This window comes from Protopterus annectens, chromosome 1.part0 (genome assembly GCF_019279795.1).
Source record: "Protopterus annectens isolate FY-2018-M chromosome 1.part0, PAN1.0, whole genome shotgun sequence".
NCBI lineage: Eukaryota > Metazoa > Chordata > Ceratodontiformes > Protopteridae > Protopterus > Protopterus annectens.
This window is the reverse complement of record NC_056725.1, coordinates 690,931,436-690,949,186: the sequence shown is the minus strand read 5'-3', so window position 1 is coordinate 690,949,186 and position 17,751 is coordinate 690,931,436. Positions and strand designations below refer to the sequence as shown.

Sequence of the window (17,751 nt, the reverse complement as noted above, 5' to 3'; positions counted from 1 at the left end):
CGAGCCTCCGCTGAAAATGGGTCATGTTGACCCAGTGGACTTCCCCGGTAACCAAACTGGAAATAAATAAATAAATAAATATTGAATGCAGGTTGCTTTGTGGATGACAGTATGAAGATCATTAATGAAGATGGAAAAAAGGGAGGTCGTAGTATAGACCCTTGAGGAACTCCAAGGGTGACCGGCAGTAGGGAGGAAAGGCTATCCTTCCATAGCACAGCTTGTTATCTGCCACTTAGGACTGAAACTATCATATTGCCAGGCTGTCTATGTCAAGAGGTATTAGTGTTCAAATGAGTAGTTGGTGGTTTACCATGTCAAATGCCTTAGATAGGTCAAGAAAGATGGCATAGGAGGGTGTATTATTGTTTCAGATTTGATTTATTGTCTGAGACAAGGATAGAAGGGCTGAGGTTGTACTATGGTGGGGTCTAAGTCCATGCTGGGAGGGAGCTAGGAGACTGTGCAAATTGAGGTAATGCAGGAGTTGCTTATGGATACATTTTCCCATTATTTTAGCCAGAGGGGACAGAATGGCAATGGGCCGGTAAATTGATAGATCAGTGGAGTTACCGCATTTATAGAGAGGAATTGCGTGGGAAATTTTCCAGATGGAGGGGGGATATATGCTTCAGAGATGGTTCTGTTAATTAATACTGAGATGCAACATGCTATTGCATCTGCAGCCTTTTGAAGATATTCAGCAGGGAGTAGGGCTGTTGGTATGGTGGTGGGTTTCAGTTTCTTGATTAAGGATCGGATAAGTGATGTTGGTACAGGTCAAAAGTTAAAGGATGGTGGGTATACCCATATGGGGTTAATTGGGTCTAGGTTATTGGGGCCTAGCAGGCTGGCAAGGGATTGTATAGTTTCCATAAAGAAGGTGTTGGCAATATTTTTTGGAGGTTTTTGGAGGATAGATGGAGGGGTAGGGGTAGTAGTATTTCCTGGCTGGAGAAGATTGTTTAAGCTGGACCAAAATGTTTGTGGTTGATTTTGATGTTTATGTTGTAGGTTACAGTAATAGTCTTTTTTGTCTAAAACTATAGACTTCCTAGCATCATTCCTCAGCTGTATATATATATATATATATATATATATATATATATATATATATATATATATATACACACATACACACACACACACACACATATATATATATATATATATATATATATATATATATATATACACACACACACACACACACACACACACATATATATATAAATTGATCCTTAGGGCTTTTATTGGTTTTCCAAGAGATCCAGTCTTTATTTCTATTTATGATTTCTTGTCTAGTTTCTTTGGACAGCCACGGTGCTACTTTTTTCTTTCTTCTGATGGTCCGGGTGGATGCATGATTGTTAAGGATTGTAAGAAATGTGGAGTTAGTGTGATACTGCCTCATCTAGTGGGAGTAGTTTTAGTCTATTCCAGTTACGTGGCTGGAGTTCTATTTGGAATTTAGTTTGATTGACGCTCTTATTGTTCCTAATAGTTCTGAAGCTAGGTATTTGAGGGATATCAGTTTTTTGTCTGAGTATATATGTTAGGAAGTGATCCCTTATTTCCTCAGACTGGTTGCCTGCTTTATACATTTGGGGAGGGTTATTTATGAGAATCCAATTTAGTATACTTTCTTTGTTATTGGGCTTACTAGTAATGGTGGTGTAGGTTATGACTTGAGAGAAACTATAGAGATTTATGTGAGTAGTATGGAAGTCTGGGGAGCAGGTATTCCAGTCTATATTAAAGTCACCTAGAACAATAGTTTATTGTGGGGAGTTTATGGACAGCCAGTGTAGAATGTCTTCAAGGATATTAGTGTTGTTACCAGCGGGGATATAAATGCAGCCAATGTTTATAGATTTATGCTGGTTAATTTGTAGTTTTGTAATGAGTATTTCAGCTTTAGCAATTTGAGGAGCTTGTGGAGAGTTGGAAATAGTTACATTAAATGTAGTTTTATATAGGACAGCTACCCCCCTTCTTTGAGATGAGGTCCAGTCATATTATATTGTAACCTGGAGGAGTAACTTCATTGTCAGTGGTGGATGGCTTAAGAGTGTACTGCCATGAGTGCATGCAGGTAGTGGATTTTATTATTTAGGCTTGTAATGTTTAGGTGGCAGATGAGGAGAGAGGTAGAGGAGGTGTTTTAAGTTTTGCAGGCTAGTGGGGATGTTGTATATTGGGTTGGATGCTTCCAATGGGGTTGGTCCTGGGTTGGGGTGGATGTCCCCATCCATTGTGAGGTTAGTTTGTGAATTAATTATTAGTTTGTGAAGTTTGAATAAAAGTTTGTAGTAGTGTTTAGTTCTAGGGTTAACATAACTGGCTCGAATGACCTGTTGTGTTATTGTAGTATGGGAGGTGGAAGGGGATAGTGGGTGATTAAAATTATGTGAAAGAGCATGAGTATTGGTCTGTGATCTGGGGTAGTGGGAGCCTGGGAGGGTGAGATGTTCATAAGCTGTGAGAAGATAAGTAATTATCAGCAAAGGGTATAAGGTAGTAGGAGGGCTTTGAATTGAAAGATGAGGTTATGGCTTGTAGAGGTATTAAAGAGGTTTTGTAACTTACAATTGTTTAAAAATGGGGGTGGGAGGGTAGTAGTTGCGGGTAGAGTAGAGAAATAGGGATGGTGTTGTATTTAGGGTGGGTCTTACAATTGCTGATTGGTTCTGTAATCAGGGGAGTGGCAACTGTGGCTATAAATTAAGCACCTCTAGGGGCGGGTGAGATTTGAGGGCAGGATGGGGCATGGAGCGAGACCAAGTGTAGTGGGGCTAATACGGAGCACAAGAGTTTAAACCTCTGTTTCACGTTTATGCTATGTATTTTCTAAGTTTATATGTTTTATGCAGGGAGCTCTACTGTTTTTCCTTAGTTAATATGTTTAAGCACTGTTTCTGAATGCTAAAACCTAAGGCAGACAGCTGGACAACAGAACCAACAGTAAATAGGAGTTTTGTTGTACGTGTCCATTATTATAAATGATAATGTGCGTCTGCTGTTACAAATGATCAGATGAAAATAAAGTATTGATACAGAAAAAAGCAAAAAAAAAAAAGAAATAGTGCCTTGAAATTTCACCCATTATATTGTTTTGGTTGTAACTAAAATGTTTACTATCAAGGCTTCAGACAAACTGAATTCATATTAAATGCAAGCACACATAATGTAATTTTCAAGGACTTGTACAGGTTGCTTTATTAGATACTGAAAGAATCATTCCAGAAACCACAAGGTCTCTGAAAGATGGTGTGCTGGTGTTCAGTGTTGTATTTATAAAAGTGCATTTTTTGTTACTTTGATTAATAAATCAAGCAACATTGGATGATAATTGTAACCAAGTGATGTATGTCTTACAGATTCAAAGCAAGCTGGTAAAGCTAATGGAAAAGAAGAAAGAAATGCTGGAGAAATGGGACAAGCACTGGGAATGGTTGCAGCAGAGTGAGTATATCCCTTATTTTATGTCAGCACTTGCACTAGGATTGCACATTTGTAGCCTGACAACAACCAGCCATTGCTGAACAGAATAACAGAAGCAAATTACATTGTGACGCATGAATATTTGCACTTGTTATCCATAGAAAAGTAAAAAGGTAAAAATTACAAAAAAGGAAAATACTGTGGGAGGATAAGCAAGAACATCCAGAATGGCTGTGTTGTAATGCCATACAGCAAAACTGTCACCAATAAAAGGAAAAATACTTTAAGAGGCTAAGCAATAAGGCTTCCAAAAATGCACTTTACAGATTAAAATGTAAAGCTGACTCATGTTCACAATAGCAAAACATTTAATTAAAATAAGCACAAAGATAAGCAACTGACATTCAGCCTTACTTTCTGATCTTCATTATGAAATGTATGCAGAGGATGAGACTTGACTATATTCAAAAACTGCAAATGCAAATTTTCTGAACATTTTTAATTATTAATTAGTTCGGTTTTTGCTCAAATGAATTTAAACAGATGTCCTAGTCTGCTGCTTATTTTCTCTAGATTCTTAGTTATAAATTGTTTAAGGCATGCAGCCGGGTTCAAACCTCAAGCTGCCTTACATCATTTAAGTAGCCACAACCCACACCGTGCTTCTGTTGTTTTTTGTTAAGCATGTGCATTTCCTGTGAGCATTGGTAATGGTTTTCTTACTGTGTATATTATTTATTTACTCTACTGTGTTGTTCACTCTCATATTTGAGAAGTTTATTAAGTGGATCTGTATTGTATTTCTGTCTGTTCACACTCTTCTGTTCTTTGAATCTATTTTATTTATTGTATCCATGTTCTGGCTTACAAGGGGTTTAGCTTAATCTCCTTACCAAAAGAATAAATATGTTATGGAAGTGCAGTAGCAGGTCTTCCAAGAAAACTTGTTTAAAAATGTTGAAATTAGGGGTGATATAGGAATTAACCAGTGAGTAGAATAGGTCCATTGTATTAGTACTAAAGCTTTAGAGTATCAGTGACTTTACTAAACTGCTACCTGAACTATAGGATAGAAGTCTACGTGGAATGACTGGGTGAAACTGGATTCCTCATTATCCAGGACCTGACTAATGAACACTGGCAAATTTCCTTAATTAAGGAAGATAATAAAAAGGTGCCTTTTCCACAGTGGATGGCCTTTTCCAATGTTCTTCTCTTCCCTTTACATCCATGGATGCAATGATTAATAACCCTAAGATCCCACCAAACATTTGTGGCAGCATAAAACAACACAGTTATTCCCTCAAAAGTATGGGACTTTGAACATCCAAAGTTTCAGGCAGTGTTAGACTCCCTGAAGCTACAAGGATTGCTGTCAGTGCTCCAAAATGTACATTTGATATGACTGAGGATAGATAACCAAACATATATGAAAGGGACTAATTAAACTCCATAAAGAAAAGCTAAAAGTGATTGGCAAGGGGCAAAAAAGTCAACTCTGTACTTTTCTTGTACTTTCTGGATATTACAGGAAATGTATTCTAGATATTGCTTGTATTGCCGACCCCTAAAAGAACTCAATAAGGACTGAATGCCAGAGAAAGGCAAATCGACAGCAGAGACTGACATGTTTAAAATAAATGTAAGAAACATCTCTTTCTGAGCCAGTCCAGGTGTTCCCTGATTTCTCTAGGCCATGTACAGCCTGTGTGGATGTCAGGTTAATAATAGTGTCTATTCAAAAGAATAATAAAGCCCTGCTTATTTGACCAGAAAGCTAAAACTGAAAGCTGATATTCCACTGTCGAAAGAGAGTAGCTGGCCATAATGTGGGCCTTGGGGTCTTTTGGTAGTATTTTCTAGAAATCATGTTCCCCTCCAATGGTTTCTCCAACAAAAGGGAAGCAATATAAAATTGTGCTATAGCCTTGCATCCATTTCACTTTAAAATTTAGTACCATCCAGGTGAACACTATCACAGCGCAGATGGTATGTCTAGGGCTCAGAGAACTTTGTGCAGGCTTGGACATAGTAGCTTCAAATTTGGAGTGATCTGTAAGATAGTGTGAGTACCTGGTGTATAGATCAAGGAGCATAAGTAGGACAACTAGGCACACTGAGGTAATCAAGTTATGTGGAATATCTGGGAGAGTCTGTAGTTAACCAGGAAGTGTTAGGGAGAAGTGACATTTTGTATTAGGCCCTAGTAAGAGAATTTACCTGTGATTCTGGCTAATAAATAACAGCAGGAGGCAGGTGCCAATCTTCACCTGAGACACTGAATTTCAAAATGTCAGCAGTGCATTCTAGCAAACCTTCCAGACTTCTCACATCCATAACATCCAACTCAATGAAAGGGAAACTGTCATTAAATGGTCACTTTTGCTCTAAACAATATACTAATTTATGTACACTTTTGTTGACCACTTTAGTACTATTAAGACAGAGGCCTCTTTTCAGGGAAGAATTAATGTCCCACCTGTTGTAGAAAGAGATAGTCCAGAAAAACTGACAGACCAAAAACAGCCATAAAGATGAGAGAGTGGACTATTGAGGATAAGGAAGAAATTATGTATTTTTACGCAAGAAGCCCAGCATTTCAAAATAAAAGATATTCAGAAAGATTAAGAGAAAAATTAAAGGAAAGAAAAAATGCTTCCACAAGAAAAAACTGTCAAAAGCTTCAGAAGCAAATTTGCATTTGTGATTATAACAGATCCATGAAAAACATTATATAGACAAAGAAATTTTGGACCACCTGGAAAAAGAAATAGCAGAAGAAGTGCAAAAATGTAAAGAATAAAACCCAAAGATTTTTGAAAGGTGTAAAAAAGAATCGTGGACATGGGAAAGAAAGAGTGATTTCATATGGTGCAATGTTTATGCAAAGCAGAAAGCAAAACTAATCAATAAATCAGCACCAACGATATTTAAAGTGAAATACAGGTAAAGGCACCCCAATACAGAAAATTCCACAATACAAAAAAATAAAAGGGGGGGGGGTTAGAAAAAACAGTAATGGTGAAGTTAAAGAAATAGAAACTGAAGTTCTGGATTACTTGGCAAGTGAAGGATTTAGTATAGAAAATCCAACTCAGGTAATGTCATAGCACGATGGAAGACTGAAGTGTCAAACTAAGGAGAAACAGGAAGCATTTGATCACTTGCCACATGATGATGCTCTGGAGCCTTCAGTGAGAAACCAGTACAAAAGTGCAGGTAATATCATGGAGTGATAGGCCAATGAGGTCCCATATGAAGGACCAGCAGATGATGCAGGATACAGCTGAAGAAGAACTTTCTGTAGAATGCCTGTAGGAAGCAGACAGCAAAGAATGTGCCGGCAGTTTACAAGAAAATGATCTAAGAAGAGAGTTGCGTGATTTAATAGAGATCAATAGATATATTAAGTTCGAAGTCTGAGAAAACATAGGAATGGAGTGATCGAGCAAATTCAGAGAAATGCATGTTATATAATAGACATAAATAGCATATATTACTGTACAGCCAAAATAATAACAGATAAAAGTCTTACCACAAAAACACAGAGCAATAAAGAAGGGAAGAAATAAAATGCCATCATAGAAGCATCAAATAATTGAGAAAACACTAAAATAATTAAGACAAGAAATGTCATTGTTAGAAAAATATAGAAGGGGAACACATCAAAAAAATTCCTTAGAAAGATAGGCATGGTAAAAGCAATGCACAGATTAGAACATACCAGGATCTATCATACACTGTTGCAAATACTAAACTAAAGATATAAGTACAGGCAGAAAAACTTAGAAGAAATGCAAATAAATATAAAGGAAAAGTACAAAATAAGGAGACCTGGGAAACAAAGCAAAAGGAATAGCAACAACACCAAAAAATAATAGACACATTTTGGAGAAATATTTATGAAGACCCTATGGAACATAGCAAAGATGTTGAATGGATAGAAAATTAAAACAGTAAGGATTTCAAATGTACATGATATGAAAAGCTCCTAATTGGAAGACTCCAGGCGCAGATGCCAGATGTCTAAAAGTATTAATATTTTTTCATAAAGATTTTGCCCTGAGTAAAACACCAACCTGGTTAACAACAGGAAAAACAATACTCATCCTTAAAAGTGAACCTGTAAGCCATCCTAAAACTGTACAGCAATAGCTTCCCTTCTGATGATGTACAAGCTATATACTGGAACTGATGCAGACAGAGTTTATATCCATTTAGAATAAAACTCAAATCATTCAGTCCTGGGACCGCTCTTGTTCGGCATCTACTTCTCTGAAGTACAGGCCAGCACTAAGGGACTCTGGATAACAAAGTTTGCAGATGACTGCAAACTGGGAGCCATTATTGAATCCTCAAATGATGTGGATACTTTACAAAAGGGCCTTACAGAAACAGATGCTTGGTGCCAGAGCCATGGGCTCAAGCTCAATGCCAAGAAATGTATAGTTATCCCCTTTGGGAAAAAACATGTATCCATGAATTACCGTATAGGTGGCAGCACACTAAACACAGAAAGTGTGATAAGAGACTTAGGGACACAGGTGGACAGTGGTCTCACCTTCGACAACCACATCACCACAACAGTCAGGAAATCCTTGAGTGTGGCACACCTCATCACTAAGGGCTTTTCATCCAGAAAAAAGGAGGTCATTGTACCACTGTACTCATCCCTCATTAGACCCATTATAGAATACAACGCCCCGTTTGGTATGTACCTCTAAAGACATCTGCAACAACTGGAAAGGCCGCAGTAATACCTCACTAAAAGAATCACAGGCCTAAAGCAGATGCCGTATGCTGACTGCCTTAAAAAACTCCAGCTATACTCTGTCGCATATCATCTACTCAGAGGCGATCTCTGCTTAACATACAAGGCCTTGTCAAACCCAGAGCTGTTGGACATGCTACACTTAAGGAAATCCCAATCCTTCAGAGCCACACGCTGCAGCGATCTAAACCTTGTCATCACAATAAGGAAAACATGCTGGAGGGATAGGTTCCTGACCCAGAGACTCCCCAGACTCTGGAATAGATTGCCCATACATGTCAAGCAGAGTGCCTCTTTGGCCCTCTTCAAAAGGAACCCTGACGATTGGATGGGAGAAAGGAAATTCACCCCGGGGATCACGTCAGTCGCCCTGCTAGACAGGGGTCCAGGGAAGTGTGGGAAGAAATAGCCAGGGAATTGTTGTAGCTAGGCTTGTATAGGCCCTAGGGCTGATAGCCTAGTACCAACCTATGAACCTATGGCAATATAACAAAGGAGTAACAAAAGAAAGTCATATGAAACAAAGGATCATTTGTTCCTAAATAAAGCCATAATTGATAATTGTAAAAAGGGGAAAAATTTAAGTATGCCCTGGATAGATTATAAAGAACATTTGACAGCATCCCACATTCATGGATAAAGATATATAAGCTATATCCTACATTGATTGATTACATTAAAATGACCATTGCAAACCACTTTGCAATTAAGCCATGACAAAAGACAAATTATTATCCCAGGGATAAAAATTTAAGGGAGGATAATTCAAGGTGATTATTTGTCACCACTGATGTTTTCTCTTACCCTTAACCCATTACACTGTTTACCTAATAGATTAGGTCTTGGTTACGATTTGGCTCCCTAGAAAACAGCCTTGCATAAAGACTTCTCGTCTGTCTTTTGTGGATGTCTTAAAACCATATAGTTCATCAAAAGAGATGTTGAAAACCCAACTGTAAGTGGTTACAACTTTCTCAGATGATATAAGAATGCTATTTGATCTTGATAAATGTGCAAAAGCAATGTTAATAGCAGGAACATTCTAGTGCCAAGAAAATATAAGTGTAGGACAGGAATGTGATACAAAATAACTTGAGCAGGAAAGAGTATTTAAATATTTGGGAATAGATGAAGAGTTGTCAATAAAACATTTTCATGTTTTAACTTACAGTTTTAGTTCAATTGAATCAGTTGGATAGAAAAACTAGAAAATGCTTTGCACTTATTAAATTATATATATCAAAATAATTGTATGCCAAGATTGTATATTCCACACTGCTCAAAATTGATTACATGTATAGATCTGCAGTCACAGGACTGCATGTATATCTGCTGACCTCATCAGATCTAAACATAGTGAAAGTTTTAATACATAAGGAATGAAAGTCTAAGATGACTTCTCTGCTTAGTTTAGCACAGAAAAATTCAGGTGGCAAGTGGGAAAGGAAATCAAACCAGAAGTGGACAAAAATCAGGCAGCAATTGAATGTACAAAACAAAAAGACAGAATATAAGGAGAAGGATAACACAAGAAGGAAAGAAATGTGGAAAAGCCATAAATATAGGGACAAGTATAGATATATCCTGGAACAATCTCATGTTAATCAGGATTTGACGCAGGAATAGATAAGGAGAGGTGAGCTGAAACTAAAGTATGAAAGGTTACTAATGGCAGCACTTGATAGTGGACTGCATGCACATTGGTTTAGAAAGTCCGTTGAACATGTAGGGGAAACAGACAAATGTAGGTTCTGTAAAAAATACTTGGAAACAAATGTTTGTATGCTTTTATATTGGCATATTGTATGCTTTTAAAAAAAGAGAGGGTGGAGTTGCATATTTCTGTGAAGTTGCAATTTTGTGACATCTACTGTGTGGATTGGTTAAGGCAGTTGGCTATCATGTTTTAAATGGTATGTAAAGTGCTTTCAGATGGTTGTTTATTTACTCTGATGAAGTCTCTGTTTCAGGAGACGAAAGCACTTAATTCTCAGTTTTGTAATAAAGAGTGTGAACCTTGAGGAGCCTGGATATGTATACCTATCTTTGTGGCTGATATTTGTGAGACATATTTAAGCTCTTAGAGCACTTGCATATCTATATAGTGACACTGTACAGGCCTTTCCTAAATAGCATTGCTCTTGGTCAGACTACCATTTGGATTAATAGTAACATTACACAGTAGAATTTGACACTGCTTGTTACGGGCCTTAAAAGTAGCTGGTAAGAGTGGTTGGTGGCAGTGGAAACTACCTTATAGTCTGGGCAGAGGGGGGCAAACTAGTAAACCTGTGCCAGCCTTTCCCAGGAGTGTGTATGTGTTTGTATATAAATCAAACCTCAAAGAGTGTGTGTGTGTCAGCTTCTTGGGCAGGGACACAAAGCAGTGGTTGGACAGAGAGGGTGCTGGAGGTTTTGGATTGGCCATTCAGCTGAGATCTCAACCTTATAGCTGTGCCAGTGGGGAGTCTTATTGAAGAGGGAGAAACTAGCCCCAGACTGACCTGTGGTATCTGTGTGCTTTTAAGAGAAATTGCACTTTTCTGTGTGTGTACTTGTTATCCTCACAGTGTGTTTGTTCCCTAGCTGTTGCCAGTGGTGAGGATTGAGGCTCCATGATTACTGGGCCAGTGCTGGGACGTCACACATTATTTGAAGTTTCCTGGATTACCCTTTTCTATCTCCTCCCCACTCCTAGTCTGCCTATAGGTTTAGGGAATCATTCCATTTGTCAGTATTACTACAGCAGTGATGTAATTGAATATCTGCTTTTATGGTAAATTCTTAGATAACTGTACTTTTTATTCATGCTGCCAAATGTTAGCCTTCTTTGCACAAAACCACATTGGTTTATATCTGCCAATTTTGGAAAACTTTTTTGCTATTCTTTTAACTATTATAGACATAAAGACTTTATAATCATTGTTTAAAATTGAAATGGCTCTACATGTACTCAGTGATGAGTCTGGTAAGGGTTGAGTAGAGTGGTGTTTTAACTTCCTTGGAATTGGATGTCACACCCTTGCTTATGAGTTGGGCAGAATATACTGACTTTCTTACTATCTTGGCTATGTGTTGGTTGAAGGCCCAGTTACTGTCTGTATATATTCCCAGATCCCTAACTACCAGGTTAATCCTTGGGGGGGTGTTTTATCGATGGCTGTGGCACCAACTATTTGTTTGTGCACACCCTCTTGAAGGATGCTGGTGTCATGGGGGCAGCCTACAATAGCTTCCAAATTGCACTTATCTGCAAACTTGGTGAGACAGAGGCATTCAGCATTAGCCTTGACTTCCAGGAATTACATGTCATACAGGAGTGGGTCCAAAATGGAGCCCTTGGGTTAGACAGCTGGTTATGGGTCTCCTGATGGACGTGGTCTCACCAATCCTGACCTCTTGGGTTGTATATGTCAGCCAGCTAGCAATCCAGTGAGTTATGTAGGGATTTATAGATTCATAGATTGTTACTAAACTAACGACCTAGGGGAGCCTTTCTAAGCATAGCCAAGTTTCCCAAAAGAATGATGGTGTCCTGTTTCTGAACAGGACATTGAGAATCAGTCATATATAAGCTACATCTGTCCATAAGAGACATGGGTACCAGTCTTGGTATAAATTTCCTCTTCCCCATCCACTGGTCTAGGTTGTATTGGATAATAGATGAACTCAACTTCACATGGATGGGAAGTCTGTTCCATAGGAGAGGCAGTATCTGGGACATGTATCTGTCTCTCCAACATGTTCTTTTTAAGTCAGAGACAAAGTGCAGGTCCCTAGACCTTGTATTTCTAGTACTTTTTGACTTCTGAATATGTAGGATATTCACAAGTGTGGAACATAGATCACCCTTCGGCAATCTGTAGGAGACTGAGTAGGGAAAGGGCTTTAAGGCACTCTGCATAAGGCAGGGTTGTTACACCTTGTATTCTTTTTGTAAGGAACCTCTGAAGTTGCTCTAGTTGTTGCATATGCCTGGTCAGGTACATACCAAAGGGAGCACTGCACTATATGATTGGTCTGATAAAAGCTGAATACAGTGGGATAATGAATAACAATAAAAATAAAAATAGACAAACTGCGAAAATAAGACTCTGGCAGTCCAAAATAATATAGGAAAGGTTAATTTAATGTAAAGCACTTTTCGTTTACATAGAATAGTAAACTATATCAGACATAAAAGAAAACCATTCAATGACTCTTTAAATACATTAAAATTGGCACCATTTTAAACCCAGGTAATTATGTTATCATCAGTGCAACATTCCATCCTACTGGAATTATATGTATAAAAATACAAACTACATATATTTATTAATAAAAAACTATTTTTTAAAACATTTAAATACTAACCTTCATAAGAAAAGAACTATATATATATATATATATATATATATATATATATATATATATATATATATATATATATAAAATTAAGCCCAAATGTTATAAATATACATATTATAAATATACCAATGAAAACTGGAACCAATATTTTAAAATGTGAAATTATGGTGATAAATACAGACAAAATGCTTTTAATAGACTGCATGTAACTATTATTTTATATGTTAAAGAAATTAATTGCTACTATCTGCTTAATGTTCTTTAATTTTAGAATACTACTAATACTGGAAAGGACCACCCCTATCATTGCATATAATTTGCTGTAAAACACAAAACTTAAAATCATGATTATTAAACTCATGCACATGCTTAGCCAGCGCATTATTAAGAGCTTCCTTCCTTATTGCATATACATGTTCATAAATTCTTTCCTTTAACATTCTGGTGGTTTTTCCAATATAAAATGCTGAACAGATTTGGCATAAAGCTACATAAACAACTCCGTTTGAGTTACAGTTATGTTTGCCTTTCATAGTATACCTTTTTCCTTTTATTTCAAAAAATTGACCCTGATGAATGTACTTACAATACCTACACATGCCAAACCTATTCATAATTCCCATTTGTCTATTAAATAAATAACTCAATTCACCATTTTCGAGTAAATGTTTCAAATTACTTCCTCTCCTTGCTACCATTTTAAACCCTTGCACCAGTTTTGTTCTAATCTGCACATCATCATCAATGACTGTCCAATTCTTCAACATAATAGCTTTTATTTCATAAAAATGTGCATTAAAAGTTGTTACGAACAGTATAAAACTATCAAATTGATCTACTTTTGTTACTGTCATTTGAGCAACTTCTTCATAATTTGAAATAGGTACAAAATGACCTTTAAGTCTATTTGTTTTTACTTCTTTGTATAACTCATATAGTATATGGACAGGATCTCCTCTTTTTTTAAACATATTGATCAACTCATTATATTCTATGTCAAAATCCATGCCCAAGCTCACCATTTTGGCAGCCCAGACAAACTGTCCTTTGACCATGACCTTTTTATTAATTGCTGAATGTGCGCTGGTAAAATGTAAAAACGAATATGAGTAGGTGGGTAGCCTTAAATCTATTATTTAACCAATCTTTACTCAAATTAACATCCAAAAAATTGATCTCATTATCATCTACATCATCATCATCATCTTCTTTCGGCTGTTCCCATTAGGGGTCGCCATAGCAGATCATCTGTTTCCATTTCTTCCTGTCCTCTGCATTTTGCTCTGTCACACCAACCATCTGCATGTCCTCTCTCACCATATCCATAAACCTTATCTTAGGCCTTCCTCTTTTCCTGTTACCTGGTAGCTTCATCCTTAGCATCCTTTTCCCAATACACTCAGCACCCCTCCTCAGCACATGTCCAAACCAATGTAATCTTGCCTCTCTGGCTTTGTCTCCAAACCTTCCAACCTGGGCTGACCCTCTAATATACGTATTCCTAATCCTGTCCATCCTCGTCACACCCAGTGCAAATCTTAACTCTTCAACTCTGCCATGTCAAGCTCTGACTCCTGCCTTTTTGTCAGTACCACTGTTTCCAACCCATATAACATAGCTGGTCTCACTACACTCTTGTAGACCTTCCCTTTCACTCTTACTGGTACTCGTCTGTCAAAAATCACTCCTGACACTCTTCTCCACTCACTCCATCCTGCCTGTACTGTCTTCTTCACCTCTCTTCCACACTCACCATTACTCTGAACTATTGATCCCAAGTATTTAAACTCATCCACCTTCACCACCTCTGCTCCTTGCATCCTCACCATTCCTCTATCCTCACTCTCATTCACACACACATATTCTGTCTTAGTCCTGCTGACCTTCATTCCTCTTCTCTCTAGAACATATCTCCATCTCTCCAGGGTCTCCTCCACCTGTTCCCTACTCTCATTACAGATCACAATGTCATCTGCAAACATCATAGTCCACGGGGACTCCTGTCTGATCTCGTCTGTCAACCTATCCATCACCATTGCAAATAAGAAAGGGCTCAGAGCTGATCCTTGATGTAATCCTACCTCCACCTTAAATGCATCCATCGCTCCCACTGCAGACCTCATCACTGTCACACTACCCTCGTACATATCCTGTAGCACTCTTACATACTTTTCTGACACTCCCGATGTCCTCATACAATACCACAACTCCTCTCTAGGTACCCTATCATATGCTTTCTCTAACTCTACAAAAACACAATGCAACTCCTTCTGAACTTCTCTGTACTTCTCCATCAACACTCTCAGAGCAAACATCGCATCTGTAGTGCTCACTCCCGGCACAAAACCATACTGCTGATCAGTAATCATCACGTCCCTTCTTAACCTAGCTTCCACTACTCTTTCCCATAACTTCATGCTATGACTGATCAATTTTATCCCTCTGTAGTTACTACAGCTCTGCACATCACCCTTATTCATAAAAATCGGTACCAAAACACTTTTTCTCCATTCCACAGGCATCCTCTCCAAGATTTCATTAAACAATCTGGTTAGAAACTCCACTGCCATTTCACCTAAACACCTCCATGCTTCCACAGGTATGTCATCTGGACCAACAGCCTTTCCAATCTTCATCCTCTTCATAGCTATCCTTACTTCCTCCTTACTAATCCATTGTACTTCATGATTCACCATCCCCACATCTTCCAACCTTCTCTCCCTCTCATTCTTTTCATTCATCAACCCCTCAAACTACTCTTTCCATCTCCTCAACACACGCTCCTCACTTGTGAGTATGTTTCCCTCATTATCCTTTATCACCTTTACCTGCTGCGCATCTTTCCTAGCTCGGTCCCTCTGTCTAGCCAGGTCCTTTTCTCCCTCCTTAGTGTCCAGCCTTTCATACAACTCTTCATATGCCTTATCCTTAGCCTTCACCACCTCTCTCTTTGCCATGCACCTCATCTCCTTATACTCCTGTCTACTTTCTTCATCTCACTGACAATCCCACTTCTTCTTTGCCAACCTCTTTCTCTGTATACTCTCCTGTACTTCCTCATTCCACCACCATGTCTCCTTGTTTTCCTTCCTTCCTCTGTCCAGATGTCATACCAAGCACCTTTCGAGCCGTCTCCGTAACTAGCTCTGCTATAGTTATACAGCTATTTGGTAACTCTTCACTGCCACCCAGTGTCTGTCTTAACTGTTCCGTGAACTCCACCTCACAATTACCCTTTTTCAATTTCCACCATTTGATCCTTGGTGCTGCCCTTACACTCCTCCTCCTCCTCTTGCTCACCAATGTCATCCTAGAAACCACCATCCTATGCTGGCTAACTACATCTTCCCCGGTCACCACTTTACAGTCTCCAATCTCCTTCAAACTGGCCCTCCTACATAAGATATAATCTACCTGTGTGCATCTTCCTCCACTCTTGTATGTCACCCTATGCTCCAAATACATATTCACCACAGCCATGTCCATCCTTTTCGCAAAACCCACTACCATCTGACCTTCTGCATTCCTTTGCTTAACACCATACATCACTTACTTATCCCCTTTGTTCCCTTCACCAACATGCCCATTGAAATCTGCTCCAATCACCACTCTCTCACCCTTGGGTAAAGTCATCACCACTTCATCCAACTCACACCAAAATTTTTCTTTTTCATCCATCGCACACCCAACTCGTGGAGCATATGCACTAACAATATTCATCATTACACCATCAATTTCCAGCTTCATAAACATCACTCTATCTGACACTCTTTTCAACTCCAAAACACTCTTAGCATACTGTTCCTTCAGGATAATGCCACCATTTCTCCTCCCATCCACACCATGATAAAACAATTTGAATCCACCTCTGATACACCTAGCCTTATTCCCCTTCCATCTAGTCTCTTGCACACACAATATACCAACCTTCCTTCTGTTCATATCACTAGCTCTCTCCCTATACCAGTCATACTGCCAACATTCAAATTTCTGACCCCCACTACCACAGTCCTAGCCTTTCTCCTCTCTTCCATCCTTCGGACATGCCTTCCCCCTCTTCTCCTCCTTCGGCCAACAGTAGCCCAATTTCTGCCAGCACCCTGTTGGCTAACAGTACTGGTGGCGGTTGTTGTTAACCTGGGCCTTGACCGATCATCTACCTCATGCATAAATTTAAGTAAGAATTTGTACCATTGATGTAAGTGAGAAATTGTTGCAAAATAGATTAGTTACACTTCCATAGGATGAAAATATCATCCAGGTAACATAAATATAAACTAATATGTTGACTGAAGTCACTGCCAAAAATATATTGCTCCTCCCAAACTGCCATAACAGTATTGGCAAAAATGGTGCCATGTGGTGAGCCCATGGCTACTCCCACATGTTGAAGAAAATATCTGCCATTAAATTGAATATAGTTGTTTTTAAGAATTATTTCGAACAAATCAGTGTATAAATAAACTTTCGATTGACTTGGCCCCCTGATTTATTAGAAAAGTTTCTATAGCCTGTATACCTTCCTCATGGGGGATCACCGAAAATAAATCTTTAATATCCACTGTTAAAAACAAACATTGTTCAGAATATTGTGTTTTACTAATTAACTCCAGAAAATGCCATGAGTTTTTGCAAACTTGAGGGCATTTAGTTAACCACTTCTTTATGTTGTTATCAAGAAATTTCATGCATGCATAAGTAATGGAATTACGTCCATCCACTATTGGACATAGTGGAGGATTATTCTCATTCTTATGCACCTTTGGTGCTCCAAAAATGGTAGGTGTATGGAAGGAGAGATGATAATTAAATAATTATAAGTATCGATGTCTATTCTATTTTCCAGAAACATGTCATTAAGCATCATGTGTATTCTCCTATAAGCTGTATTTAATTTGTTTCTACTAAACTCTTGATATGTATCCGTGTTCAGATTACAAAAAATGTTCTCATTATAATCAAAGGTATCCATAATCACCAGTCCCCCTCCCTTGTCCGGTTTCATTATTCTAAATGAATGTTGAATAAGAAATGGCAAATTGTCCCTTTCATCCATCATTAAATTATCATTACAATATTTTCTATTATTGCTAAATATATGTCTAATGTCCAGTTCGCACATTTTCTCATATATTAAAAGCAATGGATGCAGTGGAGGGTTGAATGTGCTATGGATACGTAACGGATCT

The 17,751-nt window shown here is 38.2% G+C and overlaps 1 protein-coding gene across 1 annotated transcript in view; it reads left to right on the top strand.

Annotated features, from left to right (window-relative positions):
• The window catches only part of LOC122794071 (spectrin beta chain, non-erythrocytic 4-like), a 1,992,331-nt gene that overhangs the window by 1,187,471 nt on the left and 787,109 nt on the right, over positions 1-17,751 (top strand). Inside the window, exon 11 of the mRNA XM_044062212.1 lies at positions 3,381-3,465. Within this exon, the coding sequence (XP_043918147.1) occupies positions 3,381-3,465 (85 nt within the window). The remainder of the gene's footprint in view (positions 1-3,380; positions 3,466-17,751) is intronic.